Here is a 24,008-nt window from a genome sequence, read left to right as displayed (position 1 = left end):
GGACCAGCACAGTTCTTGACGTAGATTGCTTGTTAAAGGTGATGATTGACTGCGTGTGTGTGTGTATGGGAAATGGACAATGAGGTCGACCTCACGGGAACTTCCCATGAGGTCGAGCTGTGTGGCCCCAACCGTGATGTGTGTCAAAGATCAACACCATGCATTTGATGGGCCTCGTTTAGGTTGGGATATCCCAAAAATCAGCCATTTACAGAACCCGGGTGGGCCATACCATCTAAAACCATGTGAAGACATGCCTAAAACATATAAAAGAAATTAGTGGGGCCCACCTAAGTTTTGGATGCAGCTGAAACTTGGTCTGACCTCTCATCCAAGTGGGACACGCAATGGATATGCTGGATTTATGAACCACATCTCGATGGGCTCAATAAATGATTATGAATGTTTTAATGGGAGGGTAACCCCTCTCAACTGTTGTATGTGGTGTGGCCCACGGAGAGTGGTCTCCTGCACACAGTTCAACATAAGATATCTATCGTACCAAACAACACAAGTAAAAAAGGGTGGGCTGGGATTAGGCCCCACCATGATACATTCATGAAATCCACCCCGATCATTAGGTCGGATAGAAATTTAGTAGTATGTTTTCAAAAGTGGGTAGATTCATGATTCATATCCGTCACACCAAGTAAAACCGTTTAGATAGTTGCCATCTCCTAAACTATTTTTGCTCATGTAGCCCACCAACATTATAAATATGGCCGATCTTTTATCCCTACGACTAAATTATTGTCACACACCTTTGTGAATGGAGCGGATTCAAATAAACATCAAGGTTGGCCAACCTGTGGCCGACTCAGTAGTGGCTGGGATGCATTAAAGACGTGGATTGCATGCCGACCCTGTAAGTAACTAACAACCTTGCTATTGATTGGTGCTAGTGGGCCAAACAATGATGTATATATTTAATCCAAGTTGTCCATCCATTTTTCTAGCTCAATTTATGGCATGGTCCCAAAAATGCATAAGATCCAAATTTAAAGTGGACCACACCACATGAAAATAGTGGTGATTAAACGGATTAAAAGCCCATCATTAAAAAACACAAATATCAGCTTGATCCAAAGCTTACGTTGGCCCAAAGAATTTTTTAATGGTGGGCTTTCCTGCAATCTTTCTTGTGGCATGGTCCACTTGATACTTGGATCTGACTCATTTTTTGGAACGTGCCATACATTCAAATGGAAAAATAGATAGACGGTTTGGATTAAACACATGCATCATTGTTGGGCCAACTAGCACCAACCAGTTCTTAGGTAGCTGATGGCCGTCAGAGCATGTAATCCACAGCCAAGGACAACGTCCCAATTAGAGGTGGGCAGGATCCGACCCGACTCGTTGGATCCGATCCAACTTAAACCGAAAGCTGGGGTCGAGTAAATCCACTCGGATCCGATGCCAAGCCGAGTTGAGTTCGGGTTATGTAGCAACTCGATCCGATCCGGACAGGAATCGAGTAGTATAAAGTCAGATTTTACTTTAAAAAAAAAAAAAAACCTTTACCCTTCTTCTACCCGAACCCCAACCCTAACCGAGTCAGCGCCGCCAGATGAACCTTTATAGCGTGTAACAGCTGCAACCATACTAGCCTTCTCGTCCTGCTGGTTGAAGTACGACCGGCGAACAGGGTCTGACCTGGTTTTGATGTCCAACCTGGTGTGAGAGGAGAGTTTAGGTTGTTGACTCAGGTTCGACGGATGGTCTGGCATAGTGCGGCACTGCAGCCTAAGCCGACTTCCTCTCCTTCCCTCCTTTCTCAAATCCTTTCTCTCCCTCTTTCTCTCCCGATTTCCCTCCTCTCCTTCTTTCTCTCCTCCTTTCTCTCCTAATTTCCCTCATGTTTCCTTCCTAGCACTAGTCTCTGGCTCGGTTTGACTCAGCCCAGTCCGAATCGACCGAGCATACTTAATTCGATCCGACTTGATTTCCTTAACCGAGTTGGACTCAGTTCGGGTCAGGCTAGCAAGGAATTGGTTCGGATCGAGCCAGCCCTGCTGGACTCGGTCCCGAATCGGATCAAGTTCCGGTCAAGTACTTGTTAAAACCAAATCAAGTGTCCAACTCGACTTGATGCCCACCTCTAGTCCCAACGAATACTAGGTCAACTGGAGGTGGGCCCACCTTAAAATGTATGTAAAATCCACTCCAACCATAAGGGTTAAGATGATAATTTAGGAGTATTGCTCCAACATAAGCCACATCTATAATTCTAATGGGCCACATGAGTGGAAATCGTGTAGGGAACACCCACTATCAAAATCACTTCACTTGGTGATCCACATACATCAGGTGTGGGTCTAATGTTTGGTCTCCATGCATTAACATCTACGAGGCAATTAACAGATGGAATGGATTTCACATAAACATCATGTTTGGCCCTGTAAAAATTCAAAGGTAGGCTTCTCCTCTCCCACTGTTTTCTATTTTGTGGCCTAGTAAATCACAAATAAGCCATATTTTTTGCACCCTACAGTTCAGTTGATATCACGGACTGAATTGTCAGAATGGATCACAAGAAAACATAATGGTGAGGCTCACACACTTATTTAAGTTGGCATGATCGGTAGTAATTTGGTGCACAAAAGTTCTCTTGCGGTACGGTGCGCCGGAGACTCTCTCTCTCTCTCTCTCTCTCTCTCTCTCTATATATATATATATATATATATATGTTCGATTTCAAGATTGTTGGAATTCGGAGTTTGGAAAACTATATGAACTATAAATCAAATTAACTTAAGAAAATTTGAAAACTAATCGATTTGCAGGAGTTGAGACATGATTTGGAATTACTCGCCTTGAAAGCAAATTTGCCCTCCTTATACCGCGTCCCAAGTGTGCAAGAGGATTTCCTGAGCAATCGACCTCCAGGATACAACAACTATCATCTGATCTTAGCGGTGCACTCACTGTACACGAGCCTCAAACTACTTGCAACCTCAACCCGAATAACAAAAAAAATGCCTAAACCATACTTTAAAAATCAAAATCAGACTCTTCTTATATTCTTTATTTTAAAACAAATTAAGATAAGTCTATTTATAGACTTTGAGAGGACACCCTCAAGGGTGTAGAGACACCCTTACAAAAAAAGGCCGTGACTGTTGGGGTTAAACTCAATTGGTGTGACCCTTGGGTCATAAAAGAAACAACTTTTCAAAACAAAAGGTGAAGGGGTGCACCGCTACCAACTTGCATTAAAAGACAACAGCGCACGCATGCATGACTACGGCCACGACCATGCCTGACTGAAAATTTTGAAACACGAATTATTTTTAAAATACAACTTGCGCGTCGGGTAATATGAGATGACACTTCTGATGGACGGATTGGACAGACTTCATACATCACGGATGCCCTACCGCTTATAGGGGTACCAGTTCCACTGGAGCAGGCCCCACAAAACCACCTGCTCTCAAATCATTCAAAAATAAATGAGTAAAAAAAAGAAAAACTTGAGCGATTTATATTAGTTTTGGTGGTCAACCCCCAATCTCAACCATCAATTAAATTTTACAGCCACCAGTCCGTGAAGAAGATCTCACACACACTCACATTTCACCAAGGAAGTTTCTTTTTGTCTCATTGTACAACCTATTTCTGAACTTAGGGTTTCTTCCCATCATTTTGCCAAGAAGCGATTTATATTAGTTTTGGTGGTCAACCCCCAATCTCAACTTATATTAGTTTTGGTGTCAACCCCCAATCTCAACCATCAATTAAATTTTACAGCCACCAGTCCATGAAGAAGATCTCACACACACTCACATTTCACCAAGGAAGTTTGTTTTTGTCTCATAGTACAACCTATTTCTAAACCTAGGGTTTCTTCCCATCATTTTGCCTGATGAAGCAAGAACCCTCTGGTTAAAGAACTTCAATTCATGCAACAGCTCGAGTTCCATCAATCTTCTTAATCTTAGTATTTCAGATATATAGTGGCCTCCAAAGAAAAAGCAAACATGACCCACCAAAAAACATTCTCATGTTTCCTATAATTTCTTACCCCCAACGGTGCTCCATGAATTCTAATAGATTTGGGCAATACCGTTTTGAAAGGAGTTCTACTTGTTCTGCAAATGGCTTATCCTTATACCCACCTATGTGTTTTGTCATTTGGTTCCAACGTTTTAGGCAAAGGTCTCCATCCCTGTATGGTAACAGAAACAAGTCATTGTTAAGAATCAATGCAATTCCGATGGAGGGTTTGTAAAGTAAAGGCAAAGTCTAGCAGACAATTTCAATCCATAGAATTTAATGTATAGAAGGGTGCATTTTCAACAAATAATCTGGGAAATTGGAGTTTTAGGAGGCGAATAATGTCACAGAAAAGAGATTTTTCGATGCAACTTCCATGAAAGGCCTTTGCTATGCACAGAAGCAACATTTTTGTTGACTCCCACCAAAAACCGGTTAGGTTTTCATTGAGTGGGCTTTGTAGCGTCTATTTCGTCAGCTATATTTGAAAAGTATGATTTCCAATTAGTTTCTAAACGGGCCACAAAACCCTTGTTTCAATTCGAAATGGCTTCCCCTATGAACAACCGTTTTCTGGTGTAGCCCAACAGGTCCTAAGGGTGTATTTGGTTGCACCAGACTGATAAATCATGAAATAAAATACAAGTTCATAATATAAGGTACAACCAAATGCACCCTAAGCAATCTCCATTGTGGATTACTGCCTGCTACCAAGGAGGCTGTGCTGGTTGACTTCTCTCAGACATTGAGAAAAGAAATAGTATTAAATACAAAATGGCTAGTGATGCGGAGCATTAATGCCAAATTTGGGATGTGCGATCTTAGTTTACCACAATTTCTGCTTAAAAATGAAATCTGTAACCAAACTAACCTAAAGAACAAGAAAGCAATACATAAATATCTGCAAAATGTTGATAACATAAATCAGTTACCTGTGGTCAAGAAGATTGTCCCAATCAACATCCTCCACACAGCAAGCATCCAATTCTATAAGCCTGCAATAATAGAGTCAGATTTCATTTTTCTAAAGACTAAAGTAAGAACATTTTGAAAATTCCTTTGCTAAGCAATAGAATAAAAAATACACGATTTATGAAATGAGAAATTTTGGATATTCTGGCAGAGGGTGATAGATGATTCAGGCACTTAGAAATTTCACACATAGCATACTAGTCAAATTAAAACCATCTAGGTTGTAATATCCAATGTAGATGTATTGTGAACCAAACACTAAGCTTATTTGATTATCTTACTATAAGATTGGTGGACATTAGTTGGATGATTAAAAATGAAAATATCCAAAGGTTCCACAAGCGTCCACGAATCTGAGTTTAGGATTGTTCAACTAATCTGATCTTGGGATTGCAACTTGGTGACAGTGGGATGCACAATCTAGTCAGTTTATTTGAGTCAACATATGCCCCTCGTACAACTTCTGATTGCGTGCGCGTCAAGCGCCATAAGCAGCTTGAGTATCAATTTTTTTTTTCTCCCCTGAAGATGACAGCCTGAGTATCATACAACCCCTCTATAGGAAATAGAGTCATCTCATTTCAGATAACACAGTTCATTATTATGTTGCTTGGGATATGACATGTGCATACATGTATGCAGACATTACCTGCACACATAAAATTTGATGAGGTGCTTGATTCTGTGCATGTGGGGCCATGTTTTGATGACCCAAATTGCTCTGTTGGTATATATATATATATATATATATATATATATATATATATATATATATATATATATGTTTGGAAGATCCTAACCCTTCAATCCAGGTTTTTTCCCCCCTTCTTGGGATGGAGGCAGGCGAAAGAGAGATTTTCGTCGTTTGTGGATCACTCGGAGCGAATGGGAGTGAAGCAGAGCGGAGCGATCATCAACTCCAGGGTGGAGAAACAAATACCCTCCCTGCCTTTGATTATTGCTAAGCTGCTCGATGTAGACCATCACCAATCTGGCGATTTTTTGGTCGTCCACCATCCATGGTGGGGCATCAGATCAATAGTCTAGATCACCTAACAATGGGCCCCATATGCATGGGATCTATGCATAGAACTATTACATTTATTTAGGCTCAGTGCTTCAAGGATAACAGTCTGACTTTGAATATGGTATCAGCAAGCCAAACTTCATTCAACTTTTATGATTCATTGATATTTTTCATGGCTAACATCAAAAAATTTATTGAAAGCAGAAAAAAAGGGGTGGTGGTGGGTGGGGGGAGGACGAAAGAGATTACAAGGAGCAGATGTTCTCCAGTAAGACAAGCATCAGATGAAGCAGATAACTTCAAGCTCTCCCCAAATGGCTCCTAAAATAGAACCATTGATGTCTAGTAACACTCTTTTGCAACAACTTACAACATCTGGTTTCTCTATGTCAGCAAAATTATTTTCTTAATCTATCTGAACCAAACTTCTACTCTATTTTATTTCCATTACCTATTTTATTACTATTACCTTTTCTTCCAGTAGGAAAGTTGGGATTGAACCCAAGGACTCAAGGGTGCAATAAAGAGTTCTATCACTATTATCAACAAGGAGACTTTTTCCGTCCAGCTTCCTAACATCAGGATTCAGGAGGGTATCAAATATGAGATTACGACATAGACATGCATCGGCATTGCACACAACACCAAGTGACAACTTGGGACATGTCCATCCAGTTATATGGTAATATTGACATAGATTTTTATAAGCAATTTAGAAAATATAAGAAACAGAAAAAAGCACGTGTAGAGAAGTGTAGATCTATTAATTTTTTTTTAAAAAAATGAATAAATGGTAAATAAACAATGACAAAAACAAGAGATAGAGAGAAGCAGCTTTGCCCATTTCCAGTACGGAAGCAAGATAAATTAGATGATTTGTAAAAATTAAAAGCCATGTTGACCTCTGACATATCCAAAATGAGGGACCCAACTTCCCCCATAACCTTGACCGCAAGCCTGTGGAGCCGAACATGATGTCTATGTTATATCCACACCGTCCATCCATTTTACCAGCACATTTTAAAGACATGAGCCGAAAAATGAGGCAGACCCAAAAGTCAAGTGGGCCACGCCACAGGAAACATGGAGATGGAAAGTCTCACTGTTGAAACCATCCTAGGGCCTCCTGTTCAAGTGATTCCCACCAGGATAAAGGGAAAACACAAATATCAGCCTGATCCAAAACTTCTGCTGGCCCCCAAGAAGGTTTAAATTGTGCGCGTTAAATCCCCATTATTTTTTGTGGTGTGGTCCACTTGATTTTAAGATCACTCCCTAAAATGGGCTGAAACGACGAATGGAGTGGAGAGAGAGAGAGAGAGAGAGAGAGAGAGAGAGAGAGAGAGCCATAACCCAGGAACAGGCAGGTCATGTACCAAAATGAGTCTACATAAGCCATTTCATTAGGAAAAAGGGAGTGTGCTTGTTACATGGTTGACAACTGATACAGAACAAGCTAAATAAATTTTTAGAGAGGGAGAGAGGGAGAGAGGAGCCTTACGCTTGCAGCATCCGATAATCATCTGAATTACTCCATTTCCCTTCACCTACCATGGATGATGCAAGCTGATTATACCTGAAAAGGTGAACCAAGTGTCCCAAGTGAAAATGATATAAAAGGGGGTTTTACTAGGAACTTTCCAAACAAATTGAGATACATTTCAAGTAACAGATTTGACTTACTAAAAGATTTCACAGTTTATTAGATATGGAACCAACTGAAAGAAACTTCCCCTCATTCCATCTAACTGAAACATGTGTATGCCAAGGTGTACAAAAACTGTTACATTATGGCCGTTACGTAAAACTAACAGTGGTCATCGTTGTGCGTTATGGTCATTATAGAAAGAAAAAAAAACCCATAATGGCCCGTTACAGCCCGATAACGCCCCATTACAGCCTCATTACGGGCCATTACAAGGACGATACAAGATTTTTTTTCAAAAAAGAAAAAAGAAAAAGCCAGTCGTTATGAGGGCCCTTGTAATGGCCGTTACGGCCCATATCATAAGGTAACAGTGGTAGCCGTTAAACTCACCATTGCCGTTATGGAACACCATGGTGTATGTGCTCACGCACGCATGGTTGCATACACACACGTTAACTAGACGATTGCAAATAACAAAGATGTACTTGAGTCACCTGACTCATCACGACTTGGTCTGACCCATCTCGGACACTAACTGGTTGGTTGATAAATAACATAAAATGCTTGACTCGTTGTGTAACTAACAAATGAGAATCATCAACCCCACGCAATCGTATCAAACCCTAAGACCAAATCATCCCCAAACACACCCAATCCAAGAATAGAGATTCTTCCACATGAAAAGAAAGGGGAAAAAAACGTGCAATAACCATAGAATAATTGAAGCTCTCACCAATTTTGATGGATCTGGATCATACGCCCCACGTGTGAAAATATGCAATTGCACAAACCTTAGCCCAAGGCTTGTAGAGAAGATTTTAAAAAAAAAAGTCCCAAAAGTTACTGGACATTTTCTATTTATTGAGTTTTTATATGAAGGGAAGCAAAAGAGAAGCCCTAGCACTGATTTAGGCCTTCCATCAAGCATAAACTATAGGATGGATGTTATAATCTCGGCCTTACAATTTTTATGTGAAGGAAAATGACTAAAATACCCCCATTTAAGTGAGACATAAGCAGGTAGAAATAAATAAATAGAAATTTGTTCAAAAATAAACCAGAAGTCGTAAACTATAGGATGGATGTTATCATCTCATCCTTACAATTTTTATGTAAAGGAAAATGACTAAAATACCCCCATTTACTTAAGTGAGACATAAGCAAGTAGAAATAAATAAATTGAAATTCATTCAAAAGTAAACCAACAATCTTAATTTAAGGGAAGTGCCACAAAAAGACCATTTTTTGGACCCCAAATGTGTACCACAAGTGCCACAATGTGTGGTCCATTAATGGGTCTACGGATTTGGCCCATCTTAAAAGATATTCAGGCCACTTTCCACGCTCTAATCCATCTCAAAGCACCTCAGCAAGTAAATCGGCTCGATCCATCAACATTAGGTAGTCCACATCCTCATCATCCTCCCCGAGTTGGGAAGGACTTGACCTCAAGTCTAATCCACTGTCCATTGCCTTGTATGGTGTAAGATCAAGAACATTGAATACATTAGAAGTGTTCACTCCAAGTGGTAGCTCAATGAGATGGACGTTATCCTTAATCCGTTTCAAGATCTTGCACAGGCTAATCTTTTTTTGCTTTAACTTGCAAGTGCCCGCCGAAAACCTCTCCATACATAGACCCTCTCTCTCTCTCTCTCTCTCTCTCTCTCTCTCTCTCTCTCTTCAAAAACCATCTTCCGACGATGCCTATTTGCCGCAAACCTTGCATGGGACAGAAGGTTGATGTCTCCCATGATTGTGGGTTTCGCCCGAACCCCTCTCATGGGGTCCCAATATTATTTTCAAATTATCTTTAATGAAGATGTATGTATTTTTCTAACAATCGTATTGTTCCGCCATGGTTGACCCAATAATATGTGGCATATGTCCATCCCTCGAACTACGTCGCACTACACATTGCCATGATAGGTTTTACCAATCGTGAAAGAGACTAAACAACAATGAAAAATCTTTACCTTACTATCTTGCTTAAACCAAGAAAGTTTACATGGAACTAGATGCCTCTCAGTCCTCAACTGAAGCTTTTCTACTATATCTTCAGAGGTGACATTTTCACAATTGCCACCGTCGACGATCACCCCACAGAGTTTGCCATTCACCATGCAGCTCGCATAGAAGATATTAGTACACAACCAATCATCTTCCTTAAGCAATTAGGGTGCAAAAAGAGCCTTCCCAATCACCAACATCACGGGACCATTCCATCATTTCCACTATCAGTATTATAGTCCACATCTTGTGTTCCCTCTGTTGTCTCACCTAATGTTGTCACTATCATTATCGTATTGTAAATCATAAACGGGTCTGAATCGTATTGTATCTAAGGTGTTTCGTATCCGTTATGATACGCCCGTAAAGGCCGATATGTATAGTTAATGACCATGACTGTTACGCGATACAGGGGTGAAACGGGGCAGTTGATTTTTTGAGACAATATCAACCGTTACGGTAGCCATAAAGGCCGTTACGGGGCATAACGACCGTTACCCCCGTAACGATCGAAAAACGACCACTTTTTTTTTTTTTCTATTAAAATCTATTTTCTCTCTTCTTTTTTTCTTTTCTGGTGCGAACATCAATGGTGCACCTTTTAGAGTGTACCAGAGGAGGAGACATCGCCGACAAAATACTGGAGAGGAGGAGTTGATGTGGATGGACGTTGGGTCCATCGGACCCATTTTCTTACGTGCTACGAGTGTAAGAGCAGCATGACTGCACCCTGATCATAGATCCATGGGTCGGATTTTACACCCTACCACAAGGGTGTTTTAGTTTTAGGTGTTTTTGCTCTTTTCCTTATTTCAGGGGCTTTATTACACTTTCTTTACTTTTCGTCTTTTTTATTATTTTTCTTGTTTTCAGGCGCTTTAGTGCACTTTTACTTTTTTCGTAGCTTATATATACGTTGTGAGAAACCCTATTTTCATTATTATTGAATGAATAAAATTCGTCTCTTTTCTTCCTCTTTATTCAAAAGATTAGGGTTTCAGGATTGGCCCTTGGGTGTTGAGGATTCCACCCTGATTTTAGGTTTCCTCCTTTCTAGATCTTCGAGGTGCAGGAAAGGGTAAGAATCATCTTCCTTCTTTTCTTTTGATAATAAAAGGACCCATACTTTTTTCATCTTGAACTCTTCGTTCTTCACCCCTTTCATTCCTCTCTGGATACTCCCTTTCTAGTTTGAACAGAAAAGAGGGATGGTTAGTCAGTAAAATCAGATCCAAACTTGACCGTGGACTGACTTATGCTAGATCTGGGATATCTTCATATCCCTAGGTCCTCCTTTTTTACTGTTTATGTGATCTTATGCTAAGGGGGCATGATCCTAACGGAATAACCTCATCTTTGTGTTGAGATTTACCTAATCCCTTTGATTGGAAACAGTTAGTTAATTGGTGTATTTATTTGAATATTCTTTAACCTGATTATACATGCATCTAGGGTTAGGTCATCGCATGTCTCTGCATCAAATTTGGTATCAGACATCAGTTCTAGCGTAGGTCAGTTCCGCGTGACCACTCTGCGTAGGGGGAATATTTTGTTAAGTTTAGTCAACCCCTTTTTCTCGGTTTTGTTGAGTCCCCATATAAATCTAGGCCATATAGGGTAGTATTGCATTGGTATCATTGTTTTTACCCTTTCTCGCACATAGATCTAGGACCATTCACTCGCCATTCCTGGTGTATGCCCATGCGCACTGGTGGTGGGTTCGGTCTCCATTACACCATGGACTCCGATCAATTTACCAGGGCTATAGAGGGCCTAACTAAGAGAATGGATCAACAGTTTCGAACCTTGAGAGATAATATCGCGCAGTAGTTTGCGTATCAGGATGGTAGGTTCACGCGTTTAGAGGAAAGAGTTGTGCGTCTAGAGGCTGGTATTCCAACTGCCATTGTAGGCGGAGCCCAGCGACCCCCGACACTGGGGTTGTCGATCAATCCCAAGTTGTGGGCCCTGATCCGCCTAAGGATGGTTTGGGTGCAAATCAGGCCCGTGGGCCTGACAACAAACACGATGGGGTGTATCCATTATCACCCACACACAATCGTGATCCTGTTCTTCCCACCCAATGGGAGGGCCATGATGGGGTGCGTCGTCAGCACCCCCAGAGATATCATGAGCACGAGGACCCTGTTTCTAGGGTCATGAAGGGCATCAAGGTTGATGCCCCCAGTTTTGATGAGAAATTAGACCCCAAGTTTTTTTTGACTAGTTAGCAGACATGGACCACTTCTTTGAGTGGCACGGTTTGCCAGACCCACGACGAGTCGGGTTCGCCAAGATGAAATTGGTGAGCCAAGCAAAACTATATTGGGGGAATGTGGAGCGTCGCGGTGAGCGATCTAGAGAGGGGCCAGTTTTTTTTTGGATTGAGATGAAAGAATTGTTGCGAGAGAAGTATGTTCCCCTTTCTTACAGGCAGAGATGTTGGATCAATGGCACATTTTGCTCCAAGGATTCATGACGGTGACGGAATACATCGCCAAGTTTGATGAATATATGATGAGGTGCGATGTGGATGAGGACCCTGCTGTGGTTCTCTCCTGTTTCTGTATGGGCCTCAGGCCTGAGCTTCAGCGGGAGCTTACGCTTCACATGGTCCCCAGTCTGAAACATGCTTAATAGGTGGTGCAGGAACTAGAGCACTGTGTGCGCCAGTCCAATGTGAGGGTGATTGATTTTCGACCTACTATGCCTATAGTAGCTCCATAGGGAGCAAGAACGCAGGTCAGAATCCAACCCGGAGCTCAACCTGGTACCCATCCAGTCAACAGAAATCGAATTAATAATATGACTAGACCAAGTACTAGGCCCGCGATGTCAGGGCAGTGCTATCAGTGTGGCGGCATGGGTCACATTGCTGTCGAGTGTTCAAATAAGGGTGGGCGGATTGCCTTTGTTTCTGAACAACCCACAGAAGAAGTGGCAGATAAAGTTGATGGTGACCTAGGTGATGAGGAGATCATTATCCCCTCCCTTGACCCGACTAGTGATGCTGATGATGATACTGTGGAGACTATCCTACTTGCAGTGGTGAGGTGCGCCTTAACCCAGATGAAGGAAAGCGAAGATTGGCATAGAACCACCATTTTCCACACTTACGCCAAGTGCGGAGAAAAGAGTTGCAAAGTGATCATAGACAGCGGGAGCTATGAGAATGTAGTTTCTCCAATTACTTTGAGTCGCCTGGGGTTGAAGTCAGTCCCTCACCCCAACCCATATAGAGTTTCTTGGGTAGATAAGACATCCCTCCCTGTGACCCAACGATACCTTGTTTCAATTGAGTTTGGACCATACAAGGACAAGTTGTGGTGTGATGTGGTCACGATGGACGTTGGGCATATCATCATGGGAAGGTCATGGCTCTATGACAAAGATGTGACAATATTCGGGCGTACGAATAATTGTGTATTTAAGCACGAAGGAAAGAAGCTTGTCTTGAGCCTGCTCCTTCCCAAATCGTTAACAGGAGCGAAAGATATTGCGTCCCCAGGCAGTCCTAAGAGTTAAAGGGCACCTCAGTCGCAGTCTCTCCACATCATAGATGCTAAGGAGTTTGAGAGAGACTAAAGCGGGGACTACGGTGTACGACCTACTAGCTAGGGAGAGTACACCTGAGGTTGCTATAGGGATACCCCAGGAGGCTCATCTGGTCCTAGAGAAGTTTCGGGATGTCTTCCCTGAGGACCTTCTAGACGAGCTTCCACCGATGCGAGACATTCAGCATGCGATAGATCTCCTCCCAAGGGCGACCCTACCAAACCTCCCTTACTACAGAATGAACCCCATCGAGCATGTTGAGTTAAAGAGGCAGGTGGATGAATTGCTTAAAAAGAGATTCATTCGTGAGAGTCTGAGCCTGTGTGCCGTGCCCATGCTTCTTACGCCCAAGAAAGACGGCACGTGGCGCATGTGTTAATAGTAGAGCCATAAACAAGATCACTGTCAAGTATCGGTTTCCCATCCCGAGACTTGATGACATGCTTGACATGATGACCACCTCTACTATCTTTTCGAAAATTGACCTCAAGAGTGGTTATCACCAAATTTGTGTTCACCCAGAAGATGAATGGAAAATTGCCTTCAAGACGAAGGATGGGCTATACGAGTGGTTGGTTATGCCCTTCAGGTTAACTAATGCCCCAAGTACGTTTATGAGGGTGATAACCCAGGCGTTGCGACCCTTTATGGGCAAGTTTTTAGTTGTGTACTTTGATGATATCCTCATTTATAGTACGTCCCCTAGCCAGCACATTGAGCACTTGAGGCGGATTTGCAATGCCTTGTGCACAGAAAAGCTCTATGCGAACCTCAAGAAGTGTTCCTTCTTGACCTCCCGTGTTATCTTCCTGGGGTTTGTTGTATCGTCAGAGGGTATGTCTGCAGACCCTGAGAAAGTCAAGGCCATTGTCAATTGGCCTGAGCCGCGTACCATACACGATGTACGAAGCTTTCATGGCCTAGCTACGTTCTATCGGCAGTTCATCTGTGGATTTGGCTCGATTATGGCTCCCATCACAAATTGCATTCGAAAAGGGGAGTTTCAATGGACTAAAGCCACAGCACAGGCTTTCTCGGAAATTAAAAAGAAGATGACGGAAGCGCTAGTGATGCGTTTACCTGACTTTACCAAAGCCTTTGAGGTAGCGTGTGACGCGTCAGGAATTGCCATAGGTGGAGTGTTAAGCCAAGAGAGACATCTTGTGGCCTTTTTCAGTGAGAAGCTGAATGAGGCTAAACAACGCTACTCCACTTATGACAAGGAGTTCTATGTGGTTGTGCAATCATTGCGCCATTAACGGCATTATTTATTACCGCAAGAATTCGTCCTGTTCTCTGATCATGAGGCCTTGAAATATTTGAGCCCTTAAAAGAAGTTGAGCCCTAGGCATGCCAAGTAGGCACAATTTCTTCAAGAGTATACATTTGTGCTTAAGCACAAGGCCGGAAAAGAGAATAAGGTTGCTGACGCGCTTAGCCATCGTATCATGACGTTGCGGTCCATGAGTATTGAAGTTACAGGCTTTGAGCAACTCAATGGTGAGTACTCAAAATGTCCTGATTTTGGGATCATTTATGCGTCATTGTCTAGTGACCCACCCTCGAGGAGTATGTTGTTCGTCCTTACAGATGGATATCTTTTTAGAGGGGACAAGCTTTGTATCCCACGAACATCCCTCCGCGATTTTCTAGTTTGGGAGTTGCATGCTGGAGGGATGGCAGGTCACTTTGGTCGAGATAAAATAGTTGCCCTTGTGTCTGGTCGTTTCTATTGGCCTAATCTCCAATGACATGTGGCTAAGATTGTAGGGCAGTATCGGACATGTCAACTGGCGAAGCAGAGGAAGCAAAATACAGGTTTATATACTCCTCTGCCAGTTCCACATGCCACGTGGCAAGATGTCAGTATGGACTTCGTACTTGGGCTTCCCAAGACTATTCGTAAGCACGACTCCATACTCCTTGTTGTTGATCGATTTTTTAAGATAGCCCATTTCCTACCCTGTTATAAGACCTCAGATGCCTCCCGTGTTGCTAAGTTATTCTTTCAGGAGGTTGTGCGACTCCATGGAGTACCTAGATCCATCATGTCTGACAGAGATACTAGGTTCACTAGTTATTTTTGGAAGACTCTCTGGCATCTTTTGGCTACGAGGCTCCATTTTTCTTCAGTATATCATCCCCAATCAGATGGTCAAACAGAGGTAGTGAACCGTAGCCTAGAGAATTTGTTAAGATGTCTGGTTGGAGACCACCACAGGACCTAGGACACTATTCTTCCCACATCAGAGTTTGCGTATAATTCTTCAGTGAACAGGTCCATAGAAATGAGCCCATTTGAAATTATTTTAGGTCTTAAACCCCGAGCCCCCATAGATTTGAGTTAGGAGAGTCCTTCATCTAGCATATACATGCATTGCATAATGAGATCAGGAGGAAGATTAATTCAAGTAATGAACATTATAAACTTTTTGCTGACACTCACAGGAGATTTAGGGAATTTCAACCTGGAGATGATATCATAATTTGTATTAGGTCTAATTGGTTTCCACCTGGATCCGTGAAGAAGCTCCATGCCTGTAGCATAGGCGCACATAAAATTGTGAAAAGGTTGGGGTCTAATTCTTATGGTGTTGATATCCCTACTACCATGGGCATCAGTTCCACATTTAATGTGGAAGATCTTGTTCCCTTTCACAAGCCATTACCTCTATCTATTGGTCCCCCTGTTTCTTCCCAGAACCTCCATATATATGGACCTTGGCTACAGCCTGATCTTCCTGTCCCCATCTTACTTCTCTTCCACCTGCACCGAGAAGAGACGAGATAGAGGAAATTTTGGACTCCAAGGCGGTTTCCACTCGCTCCAGGGATTTCCAGAAACTCCAAGTCAAATGGAGGAACAGGGCCATTAAAGATAACTCTTGGATCATAGAAGCAGAGCTGCAGCGCATCGACCCTGATTTGTTCGAGAGATACAGGAGTTCACTTTCGCCAGTGGCAAAGTCTTCCTACCTGGGGAGAATTGATGCGGACATTAGTGGTGCACCCTTTAGAGTGTACCAAAGGTGGAGGCGTCACCGACAGAGTACCGGAGCGGAGGAGTTGATGTGGATGGATGTTGGGTCCATTGGACCCATTTTCTGACGTGCTACAAGTGCAGGAGCGGTATGACCGCACCCTGATCATAGATCCATGGGTCGGATTTCACACCCTACCACACGAGTATTTTAGTTTTAGTCATTTTTGCTATTTTCCTTATGTCAGGGGCTTTATTGCACTTTCTTTACTTTTCGTCTTTTTTGTTATTTTTCTTATTTTCAGGCGCTTTAGTGCACTTTTACTTTTTTCGTAGCTTATATATACGTTGTGAGAAACCCTATTTTCATTATTATTGAATGAATAAAATTCGTCTCTTTTCTTCCTCTTTATTCAAGAGATTAGGGTTTCAGGATTGGCCCTTGGGTGTTGAGGATTCCACCCTGATTTCAGCTTTCCTTCTTTCTAGATTTTCGAGGTGCAGGAGAAGGTAAGAATCATCATCCTTCTTTTCTTTTGACGACAAAAAGACCCGTACTTTCTTCATCTCGAACCCTTCGTTCGTCACCCCTTTCGTTCCTCTCTGGATATCCCATTTCTCGTTTGAACAGAAAAGAGGGATGGTTAGTCAGTAGAATCAAATCCAAACTTGACCGTGGACTGACTTATGCTAGATCTGGGATATCATCATCTCCCTAGGTCCTCCCTTTTTACTGTTTACGTGATCTTATGCTAAGGGGCATGATCCTGACGGAATAACCTCATCTTTGTGTTGAGATTTACCTAATCCCTTTTATTGTAAAAGGTTAGTTAATTGGCGTATTTATTTGAATACTCTTTAACCTGATTATACATGCATTTAGGGTTAGGTCATCATATGTCCCTGCATCATTTTCTCATTCCAAAAATTCTCCTGAATCATTTTATAATAGAGTTCGACCACTCTTACTATAGTTTTTAATATTAAAATTGTACATTGAAGTGATTTAAGCGAATAGAAGCTCCGATGGCCTTTTTTTCAAAAAAATGAAAAAGTGGTATTTATGCAATTTTTCTTTTTTCTAGTTTTAATGCTTGATTGTGATGTGTAAACATTAAATACATATAATCATGTTCACAAATTCACTAGACAGTCTGATACAACACTCTCACCAAAGAGTGGACCGTTACACTACCATAAACATGTTCAAAAAAAATAAAAATGAATACATATTTGGAATATTTACATTATTCTTGATTTTCTAAATATTTTTTCAGAATTTTTTGGGCAAAAGAAAATTTTCAACCATTACGATGGTCGTAACAGTTTTTACGCCCCTATATCGGCTGTTACAGCCGATACCTGTATCGGTAATGGTGGTGACCGTTACGGCCACCGTTACCGATGCGGAATACCTTGATTGTATCATGAATCATATTGTAAATCGTAAGATTTTTTCAAATTTTCATAAAAATATCATTAAAAAAACATAAAAGTTGTAAATAAATACAAATAATTAAAAAAACACATCAATCATCCATTTTGTCACGAATATGCACAAAAAAAAAAAAAAGAAAAAAAAAAAGCAATTTAACCATGATGCTATTAATCCAAAAGTGTGATCGACTGTATACTAAATGTATCATTCTGAATGTGTTGTATCATGTCATAATTAAATTAAAAAATAACCCTTTTCCTAAGTTTTTTATATGATTCAAAAAATAACATTTTCCCCATCTCCATTTACTATTCACCATTCACCATCCCATGTATAATATATTCATTATTCACTTGTTTTTATATATAAAAAAGGAAACAAAAAGCCTAAACAAATCTATTCTTCATCAATCGCAGCGCCATCATCATCATCAATGAGGTCAACATTATCAACATCATCTTCATCTTCAGAATTTAATGTTGAAATAAACTCCTCTTTCTCCTCTTCTACCACTTTCGTTTTCCCCTTCGCTTTACTTTGAATTACAAGTTTTATAAGACCTACATAATAGTTTACGCATAATGCATTATTAGACCAATGTTGTTAAATCGCATATGTAATCATGTGCGATTGCATATGCAGCTGCATATTATTTTTTTCAAAAAATTTTAAAAAAAAATCGAAAAATATGAGAAAAAATGTTTTTTTTAAAAAAATAATTTATAAATTAGGGGGAACTTTCCTAAGTTCATAGATAACTAATTTTACATATTTAAAATACATTTAAGAGAAATAAAATCAGTTAAACAATAATTAAACATCAATTCATCAACATTCAACAATATAGTTAATAAGTAATAAGTAACAACACAATCAACAAGCTATTTATTTATTATTTTAGAAAATAGAAATATAATTTCCAAGTAATACACTAACAAAATAATACTAAATGATATATATATATATATATATATATATATATATATATATATATATATATATATATATATATCTATTTGCCATTGTGGCATTTGATCACCACAATCATCATCATCGGAGTCTTCTTTTTCTTCATCATTTATACGTACTAATACTTCATAAACATCCAATGTTTGATTTTCAGCTTCATCATCATCTCCTCCTTCAATCTTATGAATCTCTTTCACCAGCCGACTGGTACTGGTCACACCTCCCCCCCCCCGGAAGTACCTTCTCCAGGTGCCGATCCGTATGTGGTATCTTTAACTTTAGCCTATGTCAACTCCTCGCCAACAAAGACTGGGTCCTCTTTCTTTACGAGCCACTTATTATCTACATCCAACTCATCTAAGCAAATAGGGTCACAAAAACTAGGCTTTTCTCGCCTGGAATCGTTCTCACAACTTCTAACTGTATTGGACAAAGATCCAGTCGTTGAGCTTCTTTTGTTCAAGTCCTTTTCTTAGTGCGAATCTAAATGAAAGAAAGTGCATTAGGCATTAGCTTACTTAGACTTGGACTTATTTGCAAATTATCCCAAACTATAACATTTCCATTTCTCTAAACTTATTGCCTCGAACATAACTCTAGTTGCACTTGCAACCGCTAGCAAAACACATAAGTCCAAAAATCCTTGTGACCAACTTCTTTAGAACCGGATCCTTCCTACTCGGGTCCAATTCATAGACAACCCACCAGTCAGTTGAGAAAAACAGTTTAAGATGGTTAGACTTTATAGATCGGATTGTAAAAAAAACTATTTGTAAACGACTAGGAGTCTAAGAGACTAAGACATTCATACTTACTGGGCAATTTCATTGTCATATGCCTGATGACCATACCCTTGAGAATATGCCCCCACTCTTGATGTAGGGCACTATCGCATTTCTTTCTCGATTGTTTATCCATATACCCCATAATTTTCCTTCAGAGTTTTGGAGTAATTTTGTCACATGCTCTTGCATTTGACCCCAGTGTACGTATAAGGTGTTGCTTGTGTCGCACAATGCCCACCTGAACTCACATACCCACATAAGTCACATACTATATGAGTCTTTTCCGTAGCACTATGATAGTGCCCGTACTTCCTACTCGGGTCATTCGACCTGGGTTTCAAAGAAGAAGATTGAGAAGAAGACATGGTATATTGATTCTTCTTGTTATAACTTGTAAAAACTAAAAACTAAAGAGTAAAGACTAAAGATTAGAGAATAAATGAGAGAGAGAGAGAGAGAGAGAGAGAGAGAGAGAGAGAGAGAGAGAGTTGCACTTACACACTTCCACTAGTACTCGTAGACTTGTTGTAGTCTTGGACTCTCATAGAAGAGACGAAAGGGAGAAAAGAAAAATAGAACGAGAGGGGGATTAAAAGAGAGAGAGAGAGAGAGAGAGAGAGAGAGAGAGAGAGAGACTTGCACACTTATAGGAGAAATAAAAAGAAGGAAAAAAGAGAGGGAGTTGCACTTAGGGGAGAGAGAGATAGAGAGAAAGAAAGAGAGAGTTACACAAATCAATTAAACAAATTACACAAGTACACAAACACAACACAAGTTTAAGTCTTGTAGTAGAGACTTGAGAGTCTTGAGACTTTCTTCACTCTAGTCTTGAGTCTTGTATGTAGTTGTAAGTTGTAGGTATGTACACTTGTACTTGTAGGCTTATAGCTTATAGCCTACACTTGAAATAAAATGAAAGAGAAAACACGGATACTAGCTTGAATTGAATGCGAAGATAAATAGAATGTAGAATGTAAATTTGAAATTAGAAAATGAATGAAGATGAAATAGAAATGCAGAATATTAGAATGTATGTAACTATGTACGAGAGAAATATAGATTGTAGAATGAGACTGCTTGAATGTTGAATCTTCCTTGAAAGTGCTTGAAGATTGAATCTTGATCTTCCACAAGAGAGGGAAACTTCTCTTCTTGAATGAACTTCTTGCTTTAAACTTGTAGAGAAGTAGGAACTAGGAACTTGGATGTTGTGTTGGAACTTAGAAGTAGGAACTTATGTGAGAGAGAGAGAGAGAGAGAGAGAGAGAGAGAGAGAGAGAGAGAGTTAAATGCACTTGGAAGTAAGAATGTAAGAGAAGAAGAGAATAGGAGAGTTTTGGGGTGAGAATGATGCAAATGGAGGAGATTTGGATGCCTTTTTATAGGCAAAAAGTCATTTTTTTGGCAATAATAATAATAATAATAATAATAATGTGTCAACGGTCAAACCTTTACCGTTGGCCATTATGTGATCGCATATGTTGTATGCGATCGCATACATTGCATATTATCGTTTTTTTGGCATATGCAAAATGCATACGAGTATACATATAGCGGTGCGAAATTTTGATGGCATATGCGAAATACATATGAGTATGTGCGAAATGCATATGAGTACACGCATATGCGGTCGCATTTAACGACATTGTATAAGACTATTAATTAATAATTATAAAACTACAAGACTAAAAAATAAGAATACAACATGCAATCATGCCACGTCGTCCATCCGGCCGTGAGGTGGATCTGCCTACAACTTGCACATCCTTCAATCCATCGGCAAAGCATTCACCTATGTCCATCTAGGTATTATCTGTAAGAAGTGCGGGATCATCCTCTTCCTCTATGATCCATTCATCGTCAGATTCCATATCTAATAAGCATATAGGATCCATTTATCGCCGGATTACATATCTAATAAGCATATAGGATCAAGCCCTTGGTCATTCTCTCTCTTTGCATGTCAGACTTTGAGATGGAGACTTTATTTTACGAAGACGAGCGCATTCAATCTCTTTTGCTCGAATCTATTCCTCTTCTTTGCATGTATATACAATGAACGTAATATTGCATAAGGCTATTGGTCACTACATGGTAAATACATAAGTAATGAATTCAATAATGTCTCACCTGCTCAAAAGTGCTCCAGTTGCACTCACAACCAGTAGCCTTACATGTCAAACTCAAAATATAGATAGCTTTTACAATTCTAGACACTCATCTCCAAAACTCTCCCACCATAAAACTATAAACCAATCATGTATAATTATAGAAATAAACTAAATACTCAAAAAAGTAAAAACATACATGATCACAATTACAAAATTACCTAGTTGCTTTGTTGTTCTGGTTAATTTTGCAATCTCTCTTCCAACTAAACTATAGGCCCTCCATTTGTTCATTAATGAAGACTCTTTGCCTTGAATCTAGGATCCTTCTTTCAATACAGTCATATAGGCATGTTTTGATCTTTAAATCCTGATGGAAACTATCATCATTCTGAAATCTAGGATTTAAAAAATAAATTGCCGCGTGTAAGGGCCTATACAACTGAGATTCCACCCTTGGTCAATGATTTCCCGTATGGCCAAATACCGCTTCTTCACCTCCCAAGTTCTTTGCGATCGCCTCTTTTGCCTAATCCATCGCTTCATAAATTTATCCCATGACCGGCCTCCCATTTGAATCAACTAGTCGTAGCACCTTAACCAATGGGAGAGTGGTCTTCAAGCAAAACGTGATGGATGGCCAAAAATCTACATCGGCCAAAACTATATCTTGAACATGCTTCTCATTTGCGGTTTTGGAGAAACTGTTACCTTCCCATTCTTTTAAGGTAAACATCAACCTCATGCCAATTCTATTTTTTGTGGATGCTTTTCAAAGTCAAGTAACACGTGGCAAATCGTGTTATGGCCGGTCTTGTCAACTACCCATTTGTGTGCTTCCTCATTAAATCTAAGACCCAATGGTGTTTGTAAATGTAGACAGTTATAGCCCTTTCTTTTGCCACGATCTCCTAATGAACTTGCAACTTTCCAATATCTGCAAGCGTTATGTCTATACAATATGCTGCACATGAAGACCAAAAGTAGATGCGCTATCCGTAACGACCTACACTACATTCTCTTCACCCACCTCATCAATAATTGACTCAAGTAAACCCAACAAATTGTCCACATTCTTTGAAATATCAGATGTATCAACAGATCTCAAAAAGACAATACCGCTCGAACCATTAAATTGTAATAGATCGATTCGCTCCATCGGTCCACCCATCTGATACTATTGTGCATCTAGTCTTTGCCCATTCCTTCTTATAAACCTCAATGTATTTCTCTATCAACTCAACCACTGTCATAAAAAAAAATTATTCCTTCATGATATGACGGAAGCTTCAACCCTGGCTCAAATGCAACAACCACTTCCATCATATGTGCGAAGAGAGGGCTCTTTACAAGGTTAAACAGTAAAACATTCGCATAGAGGAAACGAGAAATGGAAAGGCACGCACTATTTCCCTTCTTTTAGATTTTGTTTAGAGTGGCTTGTTGCTTTTCTTTCAGCCCACTCTTTCTTCCCACAAATTCATCCATAGTTCTTTTTCTTTTCCTCCACATCATCAATAATAGAAACTCTTCTAACATCGTACGCCATTTCTTCCTATTGCTTCTTCTAATTCACATTACTATCCAACAACTTCTTGAATTTTTCCGCGACATCATCACCCACTTGGGGACATGCTCCTACATTTTTCTTCGTTCGAGCTAGGTGATGTTTCATTCGAAACACACCTCTTCAATATGCTTTTCCACAAAAATTACATCTTAAATGGATATTATTGTTCTCATCCAGCTTCAAACAATATTATCACATAAGGTCATTATCCTTGGTCTTCGATTTATTTCTCATCTCTAAGGCTTCAACAATAATCAACACACAATCCTACATATTAAGAAAAAAGAACTATTTAGGCTAACACAAACATAAAAGATTATAAATAATTAAAATATGACAAAACTCTTAAAATAAATGAAGAACAAATGGAAAAGTCCTTAAAAATGGAAGAAAGGAAAAAAGAAAAGATTAAATAACTATTTTATATTTTTCATACCTATTTTGATGTAAAAATCAAGAGAAACAAGAGGCGTTAAAATCCGTTAATCGACAAAAAAGACATGACAAAAAGAGAAGTTTTTTTGTGGGCCATAAATTCCAAATCTCACTAATCTCTCTCAAAAGAAGTAAAAAATGTGATATTCTAATGTGGGTGGACCTTAAATGAGTTTAAAAACAAAAGCCCTAAAAATTTTCACAAAAATCAGCAAAAAAAAAAAAAATTGCTAGAACACGATTTTTTTTTTTCCTGAAAAATGCATATTTAAACCTAAACATGAAAGAAATGAAATGGAAAAGATTAAAGGGCTAACTTTATATATATTTTTACCTATTTTAATGTAGATATCGAATGCAACAAGTGGCATTCAATTCTGTTGATTGACGAAAAAGATATGTCAACTTCTTTCTCTAGGTTTTCTATGACCCACAATCTTCAAAAATCTCCAAACCCTCTCAAAAGAAGCAAAACAAGTGATATTCTAATATATGTGGGCCCTAAATAGCTTTTA

The 24,008-nt window shown here is 39.9% G+C and overlaps 1 protein-coding gene across 2 annotated transcripts in view; it reads right to left on the bottom strand.

The window, feature by feature from the left end:
- Nucleotides 1-3,761: 3,761 nt before the first annotated feature.
- The window catches only part of LOC131233870 (uncharacterized), a 58,037-nt gene continuing 37,790 nt past the window's right edge, over nucleotides 3,762-24,008 (bottom strand). Inside the window, exons 7-9 of one of the 2 annotated variants that reach the window (XM_058230699.1) lie at nucleotides 7,497-7,571; nucleotides 4,929-4,991; nucleotides 3,762-4,168 (exon numbers count right to left, since the gene is read on the bottom strand). In XM_058230699.1, coding sequence (XP_058086682.1) covers nucleotides 4,021-4,168; nucleotides 4,929-4,991; nucleotides 7,497-7,571 — 286 coding nt within the window. In that variant the 3' untranslated portion in view covers nucleotides 3,762-4,020. The remainder of the gene's footprint in view (nucleotides 4,169-4,928; nucleotides 4,992-7,496; nucleotides 7,572-24,008) is intronic. The other variant, XM_058230700.1, reaches the window with a different exon arrangement.

The sequence above is a fragment of the Magnolia sinica genome, chromosome 18 (assembly GCF_029962835.1).
Source record: "Magnolia sinica isolate HGM2019 chromosome 18, MsV1, whole genome shotgun sequence".
Taxonomy (NCBI): Eukaryota; Viridiplantae; Streptophyta; class Magnoliopsida; order Magnoliales; family Magnoliaceae; genus Magnolia; species Magnolia sinica.
This window is presented reverse-complemented; position numbering and strand designations above follow the sequence as displayed.